Below are 17,815 nucleotides of genomic sequence, written 5' to 3' on the forward strand. Positions count from 1 at the left end.
CCACTACGCAATGTCACATGCTGAAGCACCACGTGGCAACCAAGTGGGGCAAAAAAAATAATAATGAAGGAATCTATAAAGACCTTATTTATTTTGTGTCTTAAAAACACATCTTAAAATTATAAAATAAATTTTGTTATTAAAATGTTAACTAAATCCATTTATAAATACCTAACATAAATAATGAATTTAATTTTGATATATAATGTAAAATAACTTATTACTACATATATAAGATAGGATTTAAACTTCTAACACTTATTTAAGTGGACAAGTGAATTGACTATTTGGCTAATCTAAATTAATTATATAATTAAATATATTTATAAAATTACTTTACAACATAAAAATTAAATAGATAATTAATTTAGCGGACAATTTTTGTGTGATATATAACGTTCTTTTAACGTTACTGTTTTTGTGTTGATTATAGAAAGCAAAGGAAACAATTGGAAATTGGAAGACTGGGAAGTGGGAACTGTGGAACATACCATTATTGGTAGGTTGATACTGTTGTAATTTTGTGACATGAGTCGCGTGGCATCAGCGTTTTCCTTCGACGGCTACAAGAAAGGATGGAGCAGGGTGCACCGTCAATAAGAGGGTTCACTATAATAAAAGATTTCCTTCGAAAACCGATTCAACCGGTTTGCCTGAAACGACGCCTTTTGCCCAGTCCCTTCTCACCTCACATGTTCCTTTCCTTCCGAGACTTCTCTCTTCTTCAAGCTGTGTCGCCGCCGTCGAATCTGCTCCAGTCGCCGTCCCCACTGCCCCATCGCCGTCGCAACTCTTCTCTGCCATCACAACTCGTCGAATCGTCTCATTGCCACTCCTCCGCAAAGCGTCTCCTTCAAGCCGCCTGTCGCTCCTCCTCCGCGCCGCCTCGCAGTCCACCCCCGTGCCTCCTCTGCATCGGAATCGAGCCTCGTCCGCGCCGCTCCTGGTCCCGAAACGCGCCACCTCCACCAGATTCTCCCCGCATAGGATCGGTACAGTTCTTGCCCCTATCCCAGCCTTCCTTTTTTTTTGAATGATTTGATATGTTTAATCTCTGGCTAATTTTGGATTTGTCATGAGAATAGACAAAGAAGAAGTTCTTTTGTTTTTCAGTTATATATTTTGGTTTTGGATGTATTTGTGTTTTTAATTTTTTTTTTTTTTTTTTGTATTACTTTGTTTGATTTGGGGTTTGAGAGATCAATATAGTTTGGATGTGTCATGAAAATAGACAAAGTGATTTTGTTTTACCTCGAAATAATTTTGGACGTGTCTTGACAATAGATGAAGAGGATTTTCTCTTGACTGTTTGTGGTGTTCAACTATGTTCATTTTCAGATGTGTTTAGAAAGTATTATGTTTGTTTGTTATTTTAGATGTGTAGCTATTATATTATGTTAAATGTGTTGTAAAGTTTTGAAGTTGTATATATTATTCAGCTTTTGATTTTATCAGTTTGCAATGCAGGATCAATGCTTGTATCCAGGCAATGTATGTTGTGTTTAGAGCAGGGATTTTTATTTTTGGATGAGCTTGTACAAGTATTGGATGTATTTAGATAGTATTTTATTTGCTAAGATGTTATTCTGGATGTGTTTTGAGATTATATATTATATTAAGCTTTTGATTTTATCAATTTGTATATATTAGTTTGTGTTCAACAATGATACCACAACTTCTTGAGTTCTTTGATTCTTTGAGCTTACACGTATCAAGTTATTGTTTTCAGTAATGGTGATTCTTAGATATTTCTCACTTTGTTGCTGTGTTTTAATTGTTCCTATTAGTGTTGTTGCTGCATTTTAATTGTTCTTGTAGTTATTGTGATTTTTAGTTCATGTTCATGTTCTTGTATTATTATAATTTGCTATAACTTTTTAATTGTTTCTATCTTATAATTTGGTATAATTTGTTAATTTGTTAACTGGTTGGGTTGCTTAGTTATAAATTTATAATTGTTCTTTTCCTTGTTCAGTTCATGGCTCCCTTGTATAATTTGTACTTTGATAACTATATAAGACTTTGATTGACGTAGTGTTTTAAATTTGGATGACATTTTAAGGTTTATATTAGACTATAATTATATTTTAGTGTGTTTATTTATATTTTATTTATTATTTTATTATAAAACGGTTATTCCAGTTAAACTACGGTTGAACCAGTTAGACCAGTAAATCACTGAACCAGTAACTAGAACAGTTCGATGACCGTTACGGTTTTTAGAACCTTGCAGGAAACAATGAATCCATGAAAAATCGGTTGTTGAGGAGGAACAATGGCATGGCTTGTGATGATCGCTTCTCTGATTCTGGTTACATGGATCGTTTCACTCTTCACAATCCTCATTCTCTCGTTCTTCCCTTTCACCAATCTTAGAGCTGCACCTCTTCGCAAGAGGAACAACGTCTTGCTCGTGATCGCTCATCCCGATGATGAATCCATGTAAGTTAAAGTTCTCTACTTTCGTCATTTTTATTCGATAATGGCATTCACAGTTCACAGTATGATGTATGTGTGAGTTGGAAATGCCGTATAAAGATCCTAAAGTATGAGCTGCTAATTTTTGCTATTATTACACGTGGAATTAGTAATTGCATTTATTAGGGTTTCTTACCCCTATTCTGACAAACTAAAGCTAATAGGAAATGGCTGAAAAAAAGATAGATTACTCACTACTTCACTGCTCAGTATAGAAATTGTGTGAATTTTGAATGTTGTCAACATGACTTTGGTAACTTTTAGGAAATTGCATCTTTTGGTTAGGATTTCACATTGTGTTGAAAACTTGTTCCATTTCTGCAGGTTCTTTACTCCAACTATTAATTTTCTGACTTCAAGACGGCACAATGTTCAAGTACTTTGCTTATCTATTGGTGATTAACTTTGGACTGTTAGTTTTTGTCTTGTATTTTATGCTCCTTATTCTGTATCTGTAGTTAGGTGCTTATTTTTACGTATATCAGTTTTTGCTCATATGTTTTATTAAATGGAAATTAGTCGTATTCTTTTGTCCCACCATTTTGTAGTTAATTCGCCATCAAGGTGGCATCTAAATTAGTAAAGCAATTTTAGTTATTGTGTTGAAGAAGAAGTTAACTTCGATTCAAGTGGCACTGGTATCTGATGCAAATGGATATACATAAAATGTCCAATTTTATGCAATGACATATGTCTGGGGTTAGTTCTAGTTATCTGTTTCCACTGTTTGGATATAATATTTTTTGTTTTTTCTATAATATACAATTATATACAAAGCCCTTTTACACAAAGTGAAATTTATTATCACATACAAAAGCTGGAAAGTTATCTTAGCATGTCTGGTATGCTCTTCTAGTTCTCAAAAAAAATGAAAGCTTCAAGCTTAAGCACTTTAAAGAAAAGGTTCCTGTCTCACTATGCTATGAATTTTATGTATATGTTTTTCTCCCTTGGAATTTTTTTATTTTTTATTTTTTTAACTCGGTTTGATTCATTTATGTAGGTGATGCAGATGGTAAAGGAAATATCAGAAAAAAAGAGTTGTTTCAGGCTTGTGTAGCCCTCAAGGTGATTTACAAAATTGCTCAAAATGGTTGTGGTTTGACTGGTTCCAAAATCATGTAACAGCTTCTCATTAAATATTAAGCATTTCCCTGTTATGAAATTATTAAACATATTCTCTCTCGGACAAGTAGATCATTTAGTGGTCATAGGCTTATAGCTTTCCAATCATAGAACAAAATTTCTTGGTAAGCCCAGGAAACATTTCATCTAGTTGAAAATAGTGTTTGCATTAACAAAAAAAAAAAAGATAACAAACACTGTCTTACAACTTCATGAGATTATTCTTTCCATGACATCAGAAATCATGTAAACAGGTTCCCATGCAACAAGTGAAGATTGTCAACCATCCAGATCTGCAGGTTCTGGTCAAATAGGTCCCTGGAGTTGTAGAATTCAGTATTACTTCTGATTTTATTGTTAATTTCTTATATTACCATTGTTTATTGTGTTGTCATATCTAGGATGGTTTTGGTAAGGTTTGGAACCATAGTTTATTGGCAAATATTATAGAAGAACAAATAACCAGCCACTGCATTAATATGGTAAGCCTGTGCTTCTGTATTATTGTTGCCATTTTTAGGCATGTAAGTTAAGCTTTTATTTGTGCCACCATATGCAATCTTTTGGGGTGACTAATACCTTCTGTTCTAGTTATCTCTTTTAGAGCCCCCCTGTTTTTACTGTTTTGGTTTTTGTGCCTCTCCAGATTATTACTTTTGATAACTATGGTGTCTCAGGTCATTGTAATCATCGAGATGTGCATTATGGAGTAAGGCAAGTTGAGATATTATGATACTGCTATTGATCAATATTGAACTACTATTACTTTAAATTTTGTAGATATGCATGATGCTGATTGTTTACTTTTAATTTTATACTTTGGCACCACTTTTTTTGTTTGTTGTGTAATGCTAATTTCGATAATTATCACTGTGGATTGTTTAATAGTTATCGTAGTCCTTAGCTTATCTGTGTCAATTTCTGGCACATTATCCAAGAAAGTGAGGGATGATGGGAGATAAATGATACCTGACTTCATCAATGATTTGCCCTTTTAGATTTAGTTTTGTGTACTATATGACTGACATCAGAGTTTTTCCCATGTTAGCAGCAAGCTACTGTATGATACTTTACAAAAGGATATCGATGTCTGGGAGCTTGTATGTTTTGCCTTCGTGGTTTTCTTTTCTGAATTGCCATTTTATTTTGATATTAGAGTTGTTTTGACATATTTTCCTGCGGTATCTTCATTCATCTTAGGTTAGCACCAACATATTGCGAAAGTATAGTGGTCCCATTGATATCTGGTTGACCATGATTTGGGCCATGCTTCACTCAAGTGGAACAATACAGTACTTGGTAAACGAACATCCACGTAGGAGCTATTGTGCTATGGCCCAGCACGCAAGCCAGTGGGTCTGGTATACTTCATTCCCCTTATTTTGAATATAAACTTTGCCTCATCTTTTCTTTCTTTTTCAAGAAAAAAATGGACTTATCACTCTTCAAGTGTTTCCCTTCCCTCCAAAATCTCAAAAGCATGCGATTTCAATTGAAGCAATCTCGATATGCCTTGCCCAACAATACATCCTTCTCTCCATCTAAACTCTAATGCCATTTGTGCAGGTTCCGCAAGCTTTTTGTTACTTTGTCAAGTTATACGTATGTGAACACTCTTAGAAAGATACAACATTGAAAGAGTTTTGAAGATCAGTTTGGTAGCTGTAATTGCTGCAATAGTGTTTGCCATCATGAGGAGCGTGCATGGAAGTTTTCTCTTGGTTCAAGTCATAGATTTAGCATTTTTCACATCCTTTCGTGTTCTTCAACAAAACCAGAGCTAATTTTCTTCGAATATCCTAGATGATTACTTGAGTTTGTCAAATGTCAACAGTGCTCAACATCGCAGATTTTGCTTTCTTAGTTTACAGAAATTGGTATTGAAGTGACACAATGAATGTTTCTTACAACTGATATATTATCAATTAGCAAATGGTTATGATCATCCTTTATATTCTTTAATCTTTATATATCAAATCCTGAATCACCCATAGCTTAATAACTGTAAATGTTCTGTAGTTATATTTGCTGACTCTCTCTTGATAATGTTTATTGCAACATCTTATGTTCCTAATGTAGAAAAATATAGACTCTACTGAGGCCAAAATTCAAATGCAAAGAAAGGGAATGTACTAAACATTTAAACACATTACATAGTGGTTCATTTTCTACAAAACCGCACGACATCCTTGTCACTAGCTTTAAGAAACATGGCCTTAACTTTGTTCAATGATGCAGCAATATCTGTCATGTTCATTCGTTCTTCAGGTAAATCCTCACAACAATTCAAGGCCAGTTTCAAGATAGATGATGTAGATGCTATTATGTCATCAACATGGTGGTGACCTTCATCTTGTAACAAGTTGGAATCCACAACTCGATCAATTGCATGGGGTAATGATTCACTAATCCAACCTTTCATGCTTAATCCTGCAACAAACAAGTCATCTGTTGGCTTCTTTCTTGTGAATGTTTCCATCAGCATTATCCCAAAACTGTATACATCTCCCTTTGTAGAGATAATCCCTTTGGATCCAAACTCTGCAACTCAAATTAACCTCGTTATTTTTCTTAAAATATTTGTTTATAGAACAAGTATATGTGACACACAAGCCACTAAAATTGGAAACAAAATGTTTAGATACCACCACTACAATAGAAAGTGAATTTCTGAACTAATGAAAATTACTACAGAAAAAGTTAAAGAAGCATTGTAGTTACAACTTTGATTACAAATTATTACTAAAAGGTCAGTGAATGATTTATGATCTTCAATTGTATATGCATACTAATCAAGCATATGGTTATAATCAAATGACCAAAGTTAAAAGGGAAATTATAATCTGGTGTAGCATAACTTACCCGGTGCAATGTAGCCAACTGTAGCCATGGTCTTGGTATATTCTTTGGATTGTCCCTCGCCAAGCAATTTGGCAATGCCAAAGTCACTGACATGGCCAACCATGTCTTCATCCAATAAGACATTACAAGGTTTGACATCACAATGAACCACTATAGGTGAAGATCCATGATGCAGATACTCCAATGCAGATGCCACATCTATCATTATATTTAGCCTTTGCAAGAAGCCCAAACAATGGTTATGAGAATGCAACCATCTCTCAAGGCTCCCATTAGGCATGAACTCCATCACTAAAAGCTTGTAATCTATACTTGAACAACAACCTATGATCTTGATGAGATTTCGATGGCGCAGATTGCGCATTGCTTCGCATTCTACACTGAAGCTCTTTGATCCTAATTCCAAGTCCAAGTTAAACACTTTGACAGCAACCACCATCCCATTTGAAAGTAAACCTTTGAACACAGACCCAAAACTGCCCCTACCAAGCAAATTACTCTCATCAAATCCATTAGTTGCCTGTGATAGTTCATAGTATGAAACCATTCTGGCTGCTGGTAATGCTGATAATGTTCCTTCATTAGTATCACCACCATTCTTTCTTCGACGCCTGACGAGAAAAAACACACAGAAAACAACCAGAATGATTGAAACCATTATAGGTAATATGCATTTGATGAAGAATATGTTTGCATTTGACCTTTTCTTCTTTACTTTACTGCATGCTGGGACTTGTAATCTAGCATTTCCACAAAGTGCTTTATTAAACATGAAAGATTGAGCAGTGAAATTTTTGAAAGGTCCACCACTCGGAATCTCTCCTTCCAAACTATTATTAGAAAGATTGATGAATTCAAGATAATGAAGTGACTCCAATGATCTTGGAATCAAGCCAAACAAGTTGTTTTGAAATAAGTCCAAATCTGTCAAACTTATCAAACTGCCAAGTGAATCAGGAATACCCCCTACCAATTTATTTTGTGATAAGTTGAGAATTTGCAAATTTTGCAATCCAGAAATGGCCCCAGGAATGCTTCCTGAGATCATATTCTTTGATAGATCCAAGAAAGTCACAGCCTTTAAGTTCCCAATTTCAATTGGAAGAGACAGAGTTAAAGCATTGTCAGACAAGTTCACCTCAAGAATGTCTCTGAGGCTCCAAAGAGAAGAAGGCACCTTACTGAGTTTGTTGGAGTTCAAGTAAAGTTTTCTTAGAGAAGTAAGATTACCAAAGCAAGTTGGAACCTCTCCAGAAATTAGCTTGTTCTCAGTTATGTACAACTCACTCAGCTGCTTGATTTTGCAGATTTCGCTGATGATGGTTCCCTGCAGACGGTTGTTGCCAAGACTCAAATATTGAAGAGACTGCAAACCATTAATTGTAGTTGGAATGGTTCCACTTAAATCATTCCGGTACAAATTTAGCGCGTACAAATTGGTTAAGTTTCCAATTTCCAAAGGGATTTCACCATCAATACTGCAAGCATCAGCATCAAATAGTTCCAAATTGGACATATTTCCAATTGACTTGGGAAGCTTTGCATGGAATGGATTCCCTGATATGGAAAGATCACACAAGGAAGAAGGATACATTAATTCAAGAGTGGAAGAATGAGTGGTTAAATTATTGTATCCTAAATCAAGCTGCTGAAGATTTCTCAAATTCCCAATAGTATTTGGGATAACACCACTGAATTTATTTAACTTCAAGTCCATGTAGTTAAGCTTTGTAGCATTGGATATGCTACTTGGAATATTTCCACTAAGTTTGTTTCCATACAAGTTTAGCTCTTCCATGTTTTCAAGGCTGATATGTGATGGAAGAGAACCTGAGAGGGAATTATTTGCTAGATATAAGTAACTCAGTGAAGACGTGTTGAAGATATTTGAGGGAATTGATCCACTTAAATGGTTATCTCCCATGCTTAAGCTTGTGAGTAGAAGATCTCCAATGCCCTCTGGTATAGAACCTGAAAGCCATAAAAGTTCAGAGTAAGAATAACATAGATCAGATACACATGTTCAGATATATATTGTTTTAAAACTGCTCTGATATTCATTCATGTACTATGTTTAGTTAATGTACAAGTACAACAATGACATGTCTTGATTAATTAAGGATTGGCATACCTGTGAAGTAGTTGCTTCCCAAATGTAACTCTTGGAGCATGGTGCAATTTCTTATAGTTTTTGGAATACTTCCAACAAATTGATTATCTGCCAGATAAATGTATTCTAGTAAAGGAAGCTGAAGAAACATCTCTTCTGTGAGGCTACCGTTCAATTTGTTTTGTCCAAGGTTGAGTACTCTCATTGAAGATATGTTAAAAAGAGAGGGTGGAATTTCTCCTATACAGAAAACAAGCTTTATAGTTTATAATATAATAAAGAAGATCAATAAAGAAAAAACGTATCATTATTCATTAAGCCAAAAAAAACATGTATAGTTAATTTGCAGAAATTAATTATTTTGCTGTTTAATAACTCTTCATCTGTTATTGTTGAAAATGATTGTAACAAAAATAGTTTTGACACTAACCTTGTAAGTTGGCTTGACTAAGATACAAAGAAGCAAGCATAGTTAAGTTTCCAATATCACGGGGTATGTTCCCTTGGCTGAACTTGTTGTTTGATAAGTCAACATCGGTCAACTCTTTGCAGTGGTGCCAAACCGAAGGCATTTGACCAGAAAGCTGGTTGAAAGCTATGTAAAGCACTTGGATTCTTGCAAGTCCACTACATAAGTTTGATGGTAGGGTCCCAGATAAGTTGCTTGACCCAATCTCAATGTCTTGCAGCGTTGAACTATTCAACATTGTTCTTGGTATGGATCCACCAAGTGGATTATTTCCAAGATACACCACTCTTAGCTCCGGAAGTTCACCAATCTCCACTGGAATGCCTCCTTTTCATTCATAGTAATGAAAATAATTAAATTATTTAAGGAAAAGTATAAGTAGACAATGAGAATACTAAATAATGTCAACAATTGATATGTCGGATGTTCAATTTAATAGGTAGCAGATGATTATGTTCATTATTTTTAATTGGATGGTTATTTCTTTTGATTCGATTTACTCATGCACAGTTAACAATGGCTGGATGTTCAATTCACTAAGTGTATCCTAATGTAAAATTTAGGAAGTAATTTGGGTGGAGCATTTTTTTATTTTATTGGCTCAATTCTAAAGCTCATTGTTCACACTGTTTACAAAAATCATTGTTTACCTAACAAAACCTATTATTTAAATCTATCTTACAACTAATTCACATTGACATCATAATTTTGAGAATCAAACTGAACCGGTCACTTCAATCTAGTTAACTAGGAATCAACTACTAAATTAGTTTGGAGTAGAGTAAAAATTGCTTATGAAGTAAAAAAAATATATTTTACATAGTAGTTCTTTTGGATGACCATTCGCCCAGTCTGTTAGAAATAAGAGACTAGACTGGAGAAATGATTTGTATTGTTATTTAGTGTATTCGATTTGTCTATTTAAGCTGTGTAGAATGATACAATATAGAAGGATATTTATAGGGGCTAAGAGAATCGTAATAATAAAGATGTAATATTTTATAATAAATATTCAGATATACTAAATAATTCTAACTGATCCTAATTGATTCTAATTATATTCTAACACGGTCAATGTGAAAGATTTGAGTTTTATTTAAGGGTGTTAGAGAATCATTAGCATCAATTTAGATCAATTAGTATCGTCTATTTTTATATAGTATATTTGTATATTAATTATAGGATTCTATACCTTTATTACTCTGATTCATTTAGCACCTATAAATACCTCTTGTATATTGTACCTTTCATCAGATTCAATAATACACTTTTCAGATTCCTCTCCTAGTCTCTTGTTTCTAACATGGTATCAAGAGTTTAGGCCTTTTTTTTTTTCAATGAATATTCGTTCATAGCCCCATTGTTTTTTCCTTTCCGGCAGTGTTCTTTGGCCTCTTTTTCCGTTCCCTTTTCGACGCTTTGGTTCGTCACTCCCGTCACCATCTTGTTCATCTTGTCGCCGTGATTCCATCGCAACCAGAAATGCCGCCATCCGCCTCCAGACGCGCCTCCACGCGCCGCTGAAAGACGCTGCCACGACCAGGTTGCTCTCCCTTCCAGATTCCACCTGTGCCTCTTTGCCCTCATTTTTCTCTGTGTTTTCGACGCTTTGGTTCGTCACCTCCGGCATCATTGTGATCTTCTCTTCGTCAGCTTTCCAACGCCGCCGATATCGCCACCAGACGCCACCGGACGTGCCGTCACGCGCCGCCGGAAGTGAGCTGGCCACCTCTGTTGTTTTGCCTCCAAAAGGTTCAGCAGCCGTTGATCTCGTGCCGATCCAATGCTCCAGGTCCTGCCATGTGTCGCGACGAAGCTTTCCTTGGCCAACCCGACCCGCCCGACCCGCACCGCATCTGACCCGCACCTCCAGCTCGCTGCCAGCGTGTCTCTCTCCCTCCTCTCAAGTGCTGCCACGTGTCATTATTCGCTGACGTGTCTGCTGACGTGGCGCTGACGTGGCAGACAAGTGGGACCCTTCCTAAGGTTTTTTGGTGAGCTCTTTCCGATTTCGCGCTCCGTTTTCTCATTTTCTACTTCGAAATTGCAGTTTTCTCTCCTCTCTTTGATTTGTGTGACTATTGTTATGGAAAAGTCGGATGTTTTTGTTGCCACCGACAGAAAGGATACATTCTGTCGAAACTGCAACCGTTTTGGGCACCTTTTCTCCGTCTGCCCCTCTGTTGAATGTCGGACATGCCACCAAAAAGGGCATATTAGCTACCATTGTTCACAGTTGTTCTGCCGTTATTGCAAGCTCTCGGGACATTTGATTACTACCTGTCCTACTCGTCCACCACGTCCTGCGCCTGCTTCTGCTGTTGCTGCTACTACTGAACCTACCACCTCTGCACCTTTCAACCCGTCTCCTGTCTCTCTATCTGATATTGCATCTCTTCTACAGCGTCTTCTCTCTGTTTCTGGTAATACCCCTGCTGCTTTATCGACCCCTCCAGGTAATTCTAAATGGTACTTTGACTCGGGTTGCTTTAATCACATGTCTCCGTTGCGTAATATTTTCTCGTCCATGTCTACAACTACAAATGGACCTTCTGTCAATACTGCAAATGGCTCCTCTTGCACGCAACACACAAGGGTTCTATATCCCAGTCATCTCTTAATCTTCCTGATACTTACTACATTCCCAAATTAAACTTCAATCTTATTTCTGTTGGTCAACTTGTTGATTTGGGTTTTGACGTCACCTTTTCTGTTTCTGGTTGTCGTGTACAGGATCCTCGGACGAGACAAATCATCGGGACTGGACGTAAGGTCGGAAGGTTGTTTGAACTCGAAAGTCTTCATATTCCTCCTGTACCAAATCTCTGTGCTGCTTCTTCTCCATCTACCCTTCACTTATGGCATCAACGTCTTGCCCACACCTCCTTAGGAAAACTGCGTCCTCTTGTGTCTCAGGGTGTTTTAGGTCAGGTTCCAAATGAATCTTTTGATTGCATTTCTTGCCAAACTGCCAAACAACCTGCTTTATCTTTTCACAATAATTCCTCTATTGCTTGCTCTCCTTTTGATATCATTCACTCTGATGTTTGGGGCCCCGCTCCCACTGCCTCTATGGGCGGAGCTCGATACTTTGTCGTTTTCATTGATGATTATTCCCGTTTTACTTGGGTTTATTTGATGACTAATCGCCATGAGTTACCTCAGATCTATATCAACTTTGCTACTATGATTAAAACTCAGTTTTCCAAGGTCATTAAGGTTTTCCGACGTGATAATGCTATGGAATACCGTGATTCCAAACTCTTAGCCTTTCTTGCAGAACAGGGTACTCTGTCTGAGTTTTCTTGTCCTGGTACGTCTCAAAAAAATGGAAGAGCTGAACGCAAACACCGTCACATTCTTGACTCCGTCCGTGCAATGCTCCTTTCTTCTTCGTGTCCTGAGCGTACTTGGGGTGAAGCTGTTCTTACTGCTGTTCATGTTATCAATAGACTCCCTTCTTCTGTTCTTGGTAACGTTACTCCCTTTGAGCGTCTTTATCATACCCCCCAGATTATAGTTCTCTTCGAGTTTTCGGTTGTGTATGTTTTGTTCTTCTTCAGCCTCATGAACACAGTAAACTTGAACCTCGGGCTCGTATGTGTTGTTTTCTTGGTTATGGCACTGAACATAAGGGTTATCGTTGTTGGGATCCTCTCTCTAAACGTATTCGTATATCTCGTCATGTTGTCTTCTGGGAGCATCACATGTTTTCTGGGTTCTCATCCTTTGAGTCGATTCCTACTACTCAGTCACCTTTGTTTACTAACCCCAATGTTGATCTTTTTCCTAGTGATGACTCTACAGGTTCTATCTCGAGTGACCCTCCACAGCCTCATGTTCCTTCGCCTTCTCCATCTCCCGATGATTCCAGACCGGACGATGATCCTGCTCCTACCGTCATGCCTCCTCCTCCCGCTCGTTCTTCTAGGGTAAGGAATCCACTTCCTCATCTTCTTGATTACCATTGCTTTTCTACTATTCTTCATCAACATGAACCTAAGACATTCAGAGAAGCCTCCTCAAACCCAAATTGGCAACAAGCAATGCAAGAAGAATTACAGGCACTTGAAAAAGCACACACATGGGATCTGGTTGATCCTCCTTCTGATCAGGAAGTTGTGGGCAGTAGATGGGTATACAAGATCAAGACTCGCTCTGATGGCTCTATTGACCGTTATAAGGCCCGCTTGGTTGCTCAAGGTTGTACGCAAGAGTATGGTATTGATTATGAAGAGACTTTTGCCCCTGTCGCTCGTCTTACGTCTGTTAGAGCTCTTCTTGCCATTGCCGCGGTTAAAAAATGGTCTCTCAGTCAGATGGATGTGAATAATGCATTTCTTAATGGGGATTTGAAAAAGACAGTCTATATGAAACCACCTCCGGGATATCCTTGTCCTTCTAATAAGGTTTGTCTCCTTCGCAAGGCACTTTATGGACTTAAGCAAGCTCCTCGTGAATGGTTTGACAAGTTCAGCACTGCCATATGCAGTCTTGGTTTTACTTCTAGCCCTCATGAGAATGCGCTCTTCATTCGTAAAAGCGAACGTGGAGTTGTTCTTCTACTTTTGTATGTTGATGACATGATAATTACTGGGGATGATGTTGATGGTATCTCTGATCTCAAGGCCTCACTTCACCGTACCTTTGAGATGAAAGATCTTGGTTCTCTCAGCTATTTTCTTGGTCTCGAGGTCATCTCCACCGATGATGGCATCTATCTCTCTCAGGCTAAGTATGCTTCAGATCTTCTTGCTCGCGCTGGGGTTACAGATAGTCGCACTGAGTCTACTCCTCTTGAGCCTAATGTTCGCTTTACCCCTATGGATGGCACTGTTTTGGATAATCCGACTCTCTATCGACAGTTAGTTGGCGGTCTCGTCTACTTGACTGTCACCCGACCAGACATCGCCTATCCGGTTCATGTACTTAGCCAGTTCTTGTCAGCTCCTCGTACTACTCACTATGCGGCAGTTCTACGCATTCTTCGCTACATCAAAGGCACTCTCTTTCATGGCCTTTATTTTTCTGCCCATTCCTCTTTGTCTCTTCAGGCTTACTCCGATACTGATTGGGCTGGTGATCCCACTGATCGTCGTTCTACTACTGGTTACTGTTTGTTTCTTGGCGACGCTCTCATTTCTTGGCGTGCTAAGAAGCAAACGTTCATTGCTCGCTCAAGCACAGAAGCTGAGTACCGTGCCCTCGCTGACACCACTGCTGAAGTTGTCTCGGTTCGTTGGCTTCTCGAAGATTTTGGTGCTCCTCAGTCGTCCCCTACTGATATTTTTTGTGATAACCGCAGTGCTATTTAGATTGCCCATAATGATGTATTTCATGAACGCACCAAACACATTGAGCTTGATTGTCACTTTGTTCGGCAACGTATCCTTATTGATGCTATTCGTCTCATTGCTGTTGGAACACTAGATCAGACTGCTGATATCTTCACGAAAGCTCATCACCCGACTCGTTTCCGGATTTTGTTATCCAAACTCAAGTTGGTATCCTTGGCTCCTACTTGAGTTTGAGGGGGGGGATGTTAGAGAATCATTAGCATCAATTTAGATTAATTAGTATCGTCTATTTTTATATAGTATATCTGTATATTAATTATAGGATTCTATACCTTTATTACTCTGATTCATTTAGCATCTATAAATACCTCTTGTATATTGTACCTTTCATCAGATTCAATAATACACTTTTCAGATTCCTCTCCTAGTCTCTTGTTTCTAACAAAGGGTTTGTGGTTGGTCAATGAATTATTACATGCGCAAGGCGAAATTCAAATCTGTGACACTTGCTTAATCGAACGAGTGAGCTGACCAGCCTAGGCAATAATTGATTATGTAACACGGTGTAAAACTACTTTACACTTAGGCAGTTTTAAAATCGGAATAATTTTGATACTCAACTGATTTAAAATAATAAATAAAAAAATAATCTTTTTTATACATAAATATATCAGTTTATTATGAATTGGACTTTTAAATATTTTAGTTTAACGATTTGATTTTCAAAACCTCAGAGCTAACTTCACAATGACATCGTTGGATCTATCGAGTCATCCCGACCAAATGGAATAAGACTCTGTTAAGAATTGAAAAGATTGTAGTTATTGTATTTATCGTCACCTAACAATGGAATGTGGTTCCTGAGATAATTCATTAAATCAGAGAGACTAACTTGAAAGATGAGTGACATATAAATGATACCTGAGAGAGAGTTATAAGACAAACTGATTCCACGCAAAGAAGAGAGGTTAGAAATAGTTGGAGGAATGGCACCGGAGAGATGGTTTACTGACATGGATAAGATCCTCAACTGGCTCATTCTGCCAACTTCATCTGGAATGGAGCCTTCAATAAGATTGTGGTCAATTTCCAAGGTCTCTAGCACTGTTAAATTTGATATAGACTTTGGAATAACACCACCAAACCTATTGTTTCTAAGGTTCAAGTGCTGAAGAGAAGATAAGGCTCCTATCCATTGTGGAACATTACCACTAAATTCATTGTAGCTCAAGTTAAGTGACTTCAATCTTCGAAGATGAACTAGTTCTTGTGGCAAGTTGTGATGGAAAGTGTTACCACCAAGGTTGAGTTCAATGAGGAAGGAGAGGTTCCCCAAATGAGAGGGTATGGTACCACTAAGACCCATGTCACCAAGATTCAAGGCTCTTACCCTTCCATGGCGATGATCACAGGTGACACCAAACCAGTTGCATACTGAGGAGTTGGTGGACCAATTATGTGTGAGGAAGTGGTGAGGGTCCTGAGTTATGGAAGATTTGAGAGCAACAAGTGCATGCTTATCTCTAGTAGTGAAGTTGGTTCCACTAACAATGAGGCTCATGAAGAAGTAGTAGTGCAATTGCAATGAAAAACAGTAAGTGAAGAATGTCCATAGCGAAGAGTAAAGTTTATTGTTCATGTTCTAAGGTCGATTATGGATCTCACACGGTAGAGAGTTCGTTGCTACTTATATTGTATAAATAAGATTTTATGTAACCAACTCGGCTTGATGAAGTGGTCAACTTACTCATTTGTTTAAATAAATATTAGAAATTCGAATCTTACCTTAAACATGTAATAATTCATTAATTAGTAATAGACTCTTAAAAGTTTGTTTGGAAAGCTTTAAAAGTAGTTTTTTTAAGTTTTTGACTTATAAAAAGTAGTAGTATTAATGTCTGATATTTAAGAGCTTATAGAGAAGTTAAAGAAATGACTTCTTTCATAATACTACTGTTTTTTATTACATTTCTATAAAATAAGCACTTTTAAAACTAAAAATCCAAACACAAAATAACTTATTTATAAGTTACTTTTAATATAATCATTTATTGTTTAAATTATTTTTTCAAAAAGAATTTAATTAAGCTTTTTATCCAAACTGAAAATAAAGTTTATATTCGCGACGAATTAATTCTTGACCGAAAAATGTTGTAGACAAAAAAAATATGTACTTTATAATAAATTAAATGTATGTGTGATCCGCACTTAATTAATATTTATATATAATGTAATAATATTAATAAAATTGCATACACAAATTTATAATTAGTTATGTATATTTATATGTATTATTTTATATATTTTAATATACATTTTGTATATAAAAAGTGATAGAAGATCAATAAATTTTGTAATTTATAATTATTAAGTAATTATTAATAATATTTTTAATAATATGAGATTTTATCTAATAATATAAAATTATTTATTTTTTTTATTAATTATGCTGACTAAAATTTTAACAAAAATGCTGGCTTTTTATTTTATTTTTTTTAATATGTTTCGATTTAGTCAGTCAATGGTTATTGGTTAACTGTAGAGTACATGTAGGTTCATTTATTGGTAAGTTCAAGGAAAGTGCATGGCTCAGTGAATTCCAAATTCATGATAATTAATTAATTATTATTGGTCATGAATCTGGAATATCTTTTGAAGTGACGTGACTTTAGTGCCATTGATTTTGACTGTGGACTTCTATTCAGTACTAATTTAGTGTGACACAAGGCATCCTATTCATTCAGGGGAAAAGAGGGAGAAATATCAGTATCAGTTAATATGATGTCAATTAAGAATCAATTTACACTGATAGTAGTAAATACTAAGGAATACAACTTGTTAATTTAATAGTTAAACAATAGCTTAGTACTCGATTTATTTTGAGTTTTAATGAGGTCAGATAGGTGTAATACGTCGAAATAAAAATTTAAGTGTGTAATACATATGTATGAAATTAATAATAACTTCTGCATAATTTAAATAAAGAAAAAAAAAACTAAATCATAAAATCATTGATCAACGATTAAAAATTATTAAAAAAAAATAAAAATAATAATTCGTGTCTCATTTTTATTGAGCAAAAAGTTTTGTCTTCCATCAAATTGTTACTCACGTATTAAGTATATTTTTTGTCATTAACTCAAATTGTTAGTAATAGTAACGATTTATTCTCATATTAATCCATTTTATATCAATGTATTACACTAAATTTATATAATATCATCCTGTTACACTTTTTATTTTACAATATCTAAAAAAATAGCTACAATAGTAAGCAATGATTAAATGCAGAAAAATGTACTGAGTATAATAATGAGTTATTAGGTGCGTCATTTCTTCTCAAGTTGCAATATCAATAGAAAGATACAAATTTTCACAAAAAAGAAAAAAAAGGCTTGTAGGGTCACAAGTCACGAGGCAGAGGCCTCCCATGTCATCAAATGCAATGTGTTTCCATGAAAGCAATGGCCTCCA

The 17,815-nt window shown here is 36.2% G+C and overlaps 2 protein-coding genes across 5 annotated transcripts; one reads left to right on the forward strand and one right to left on the reverse strand.

The window, feature by feature from the left end:
* The first annotated feature begins 420 nt into the window (after nt 1–420).
* On the forward strand, nt 421–5,555 carry LOC107631546 (uncharacterized). 4 transcript variants are annotated; one of them, XM_088508944.1, is made up of 10 exons: nt 421–992; nt 2,224–2,442; nt 2,803–2,873; nt 3,482–3,546; nt 3,858–3,902; nt 4,005–4,085; nt 4,250–4,317; nt 4,652–4,703; nt 4,804–4,964; nt 5,170–5,555. In XM_088508944.1, exons 2-10 carry the CDS (start codon nt 2,276–2,278, stop codon nt 5,237–5,239), a joined length of 780 nt encoding a protein of 259 aa, XP_088365070.1. In that variant the 5' UTR covers nt 421–992; nt 2,224–2,275; the 3' UTR covers nt 5,240–5,555. The 4 variants fall into 4 exon arrangements, with proteins under 4 accessions (XP_088365070.1, XP_016190512.1, XP_088365071.1 ...); XM_016335026.3 differs by having other exon boundaries at nt 488–992; nt 4,655–4,703; XM_088508945.1 differs by having other exon boundaries at nt 647–992; nt 2,234–2,442.
* Nucleotides 5,438–16,011, reverse strand: LOC107633856 (uncharacterized). Its single transcript, XM_016337454.3, has 5 exons — nt 15,263–16,011; nt 9,006–9,371; nt 8,597–8,815; nt 6,466–8,436; nt 5,438–6,144 (listed from the first exon to the last, which is right to left on the reverse strand). The coding sequence occupies exons 1-5, from the start codon at nt 15,978–15,980 to the stop codon at nt 5,765–5,767; spliced, it is 3,654 nt and encodes a 1,217-aa protein (XP_016192940.2). The 5' UTR covers nt 15,981–16,011; the 3' UTR covers nt 5,438–5,764.
* Nucleotides 16,012–17,815: the final 1,804 nt, after the last annotated feature.

Source organism: Arachis ipaensis, chromosome B3 (assembly GCF_059453495.1).
Source record: "Arachis ipaensis isolate K30076 ecotype BB chromosome B3, ASM5945349v1, whole genome shotgun sequence".
Taxonomy (NCBI): domain Eukaryota; kingdom Viridiplantae; phylum Streptophyta; class Magnoliopsida; order Fabales; family Fabaceae; genus Arachis; species Arachis ipaensis.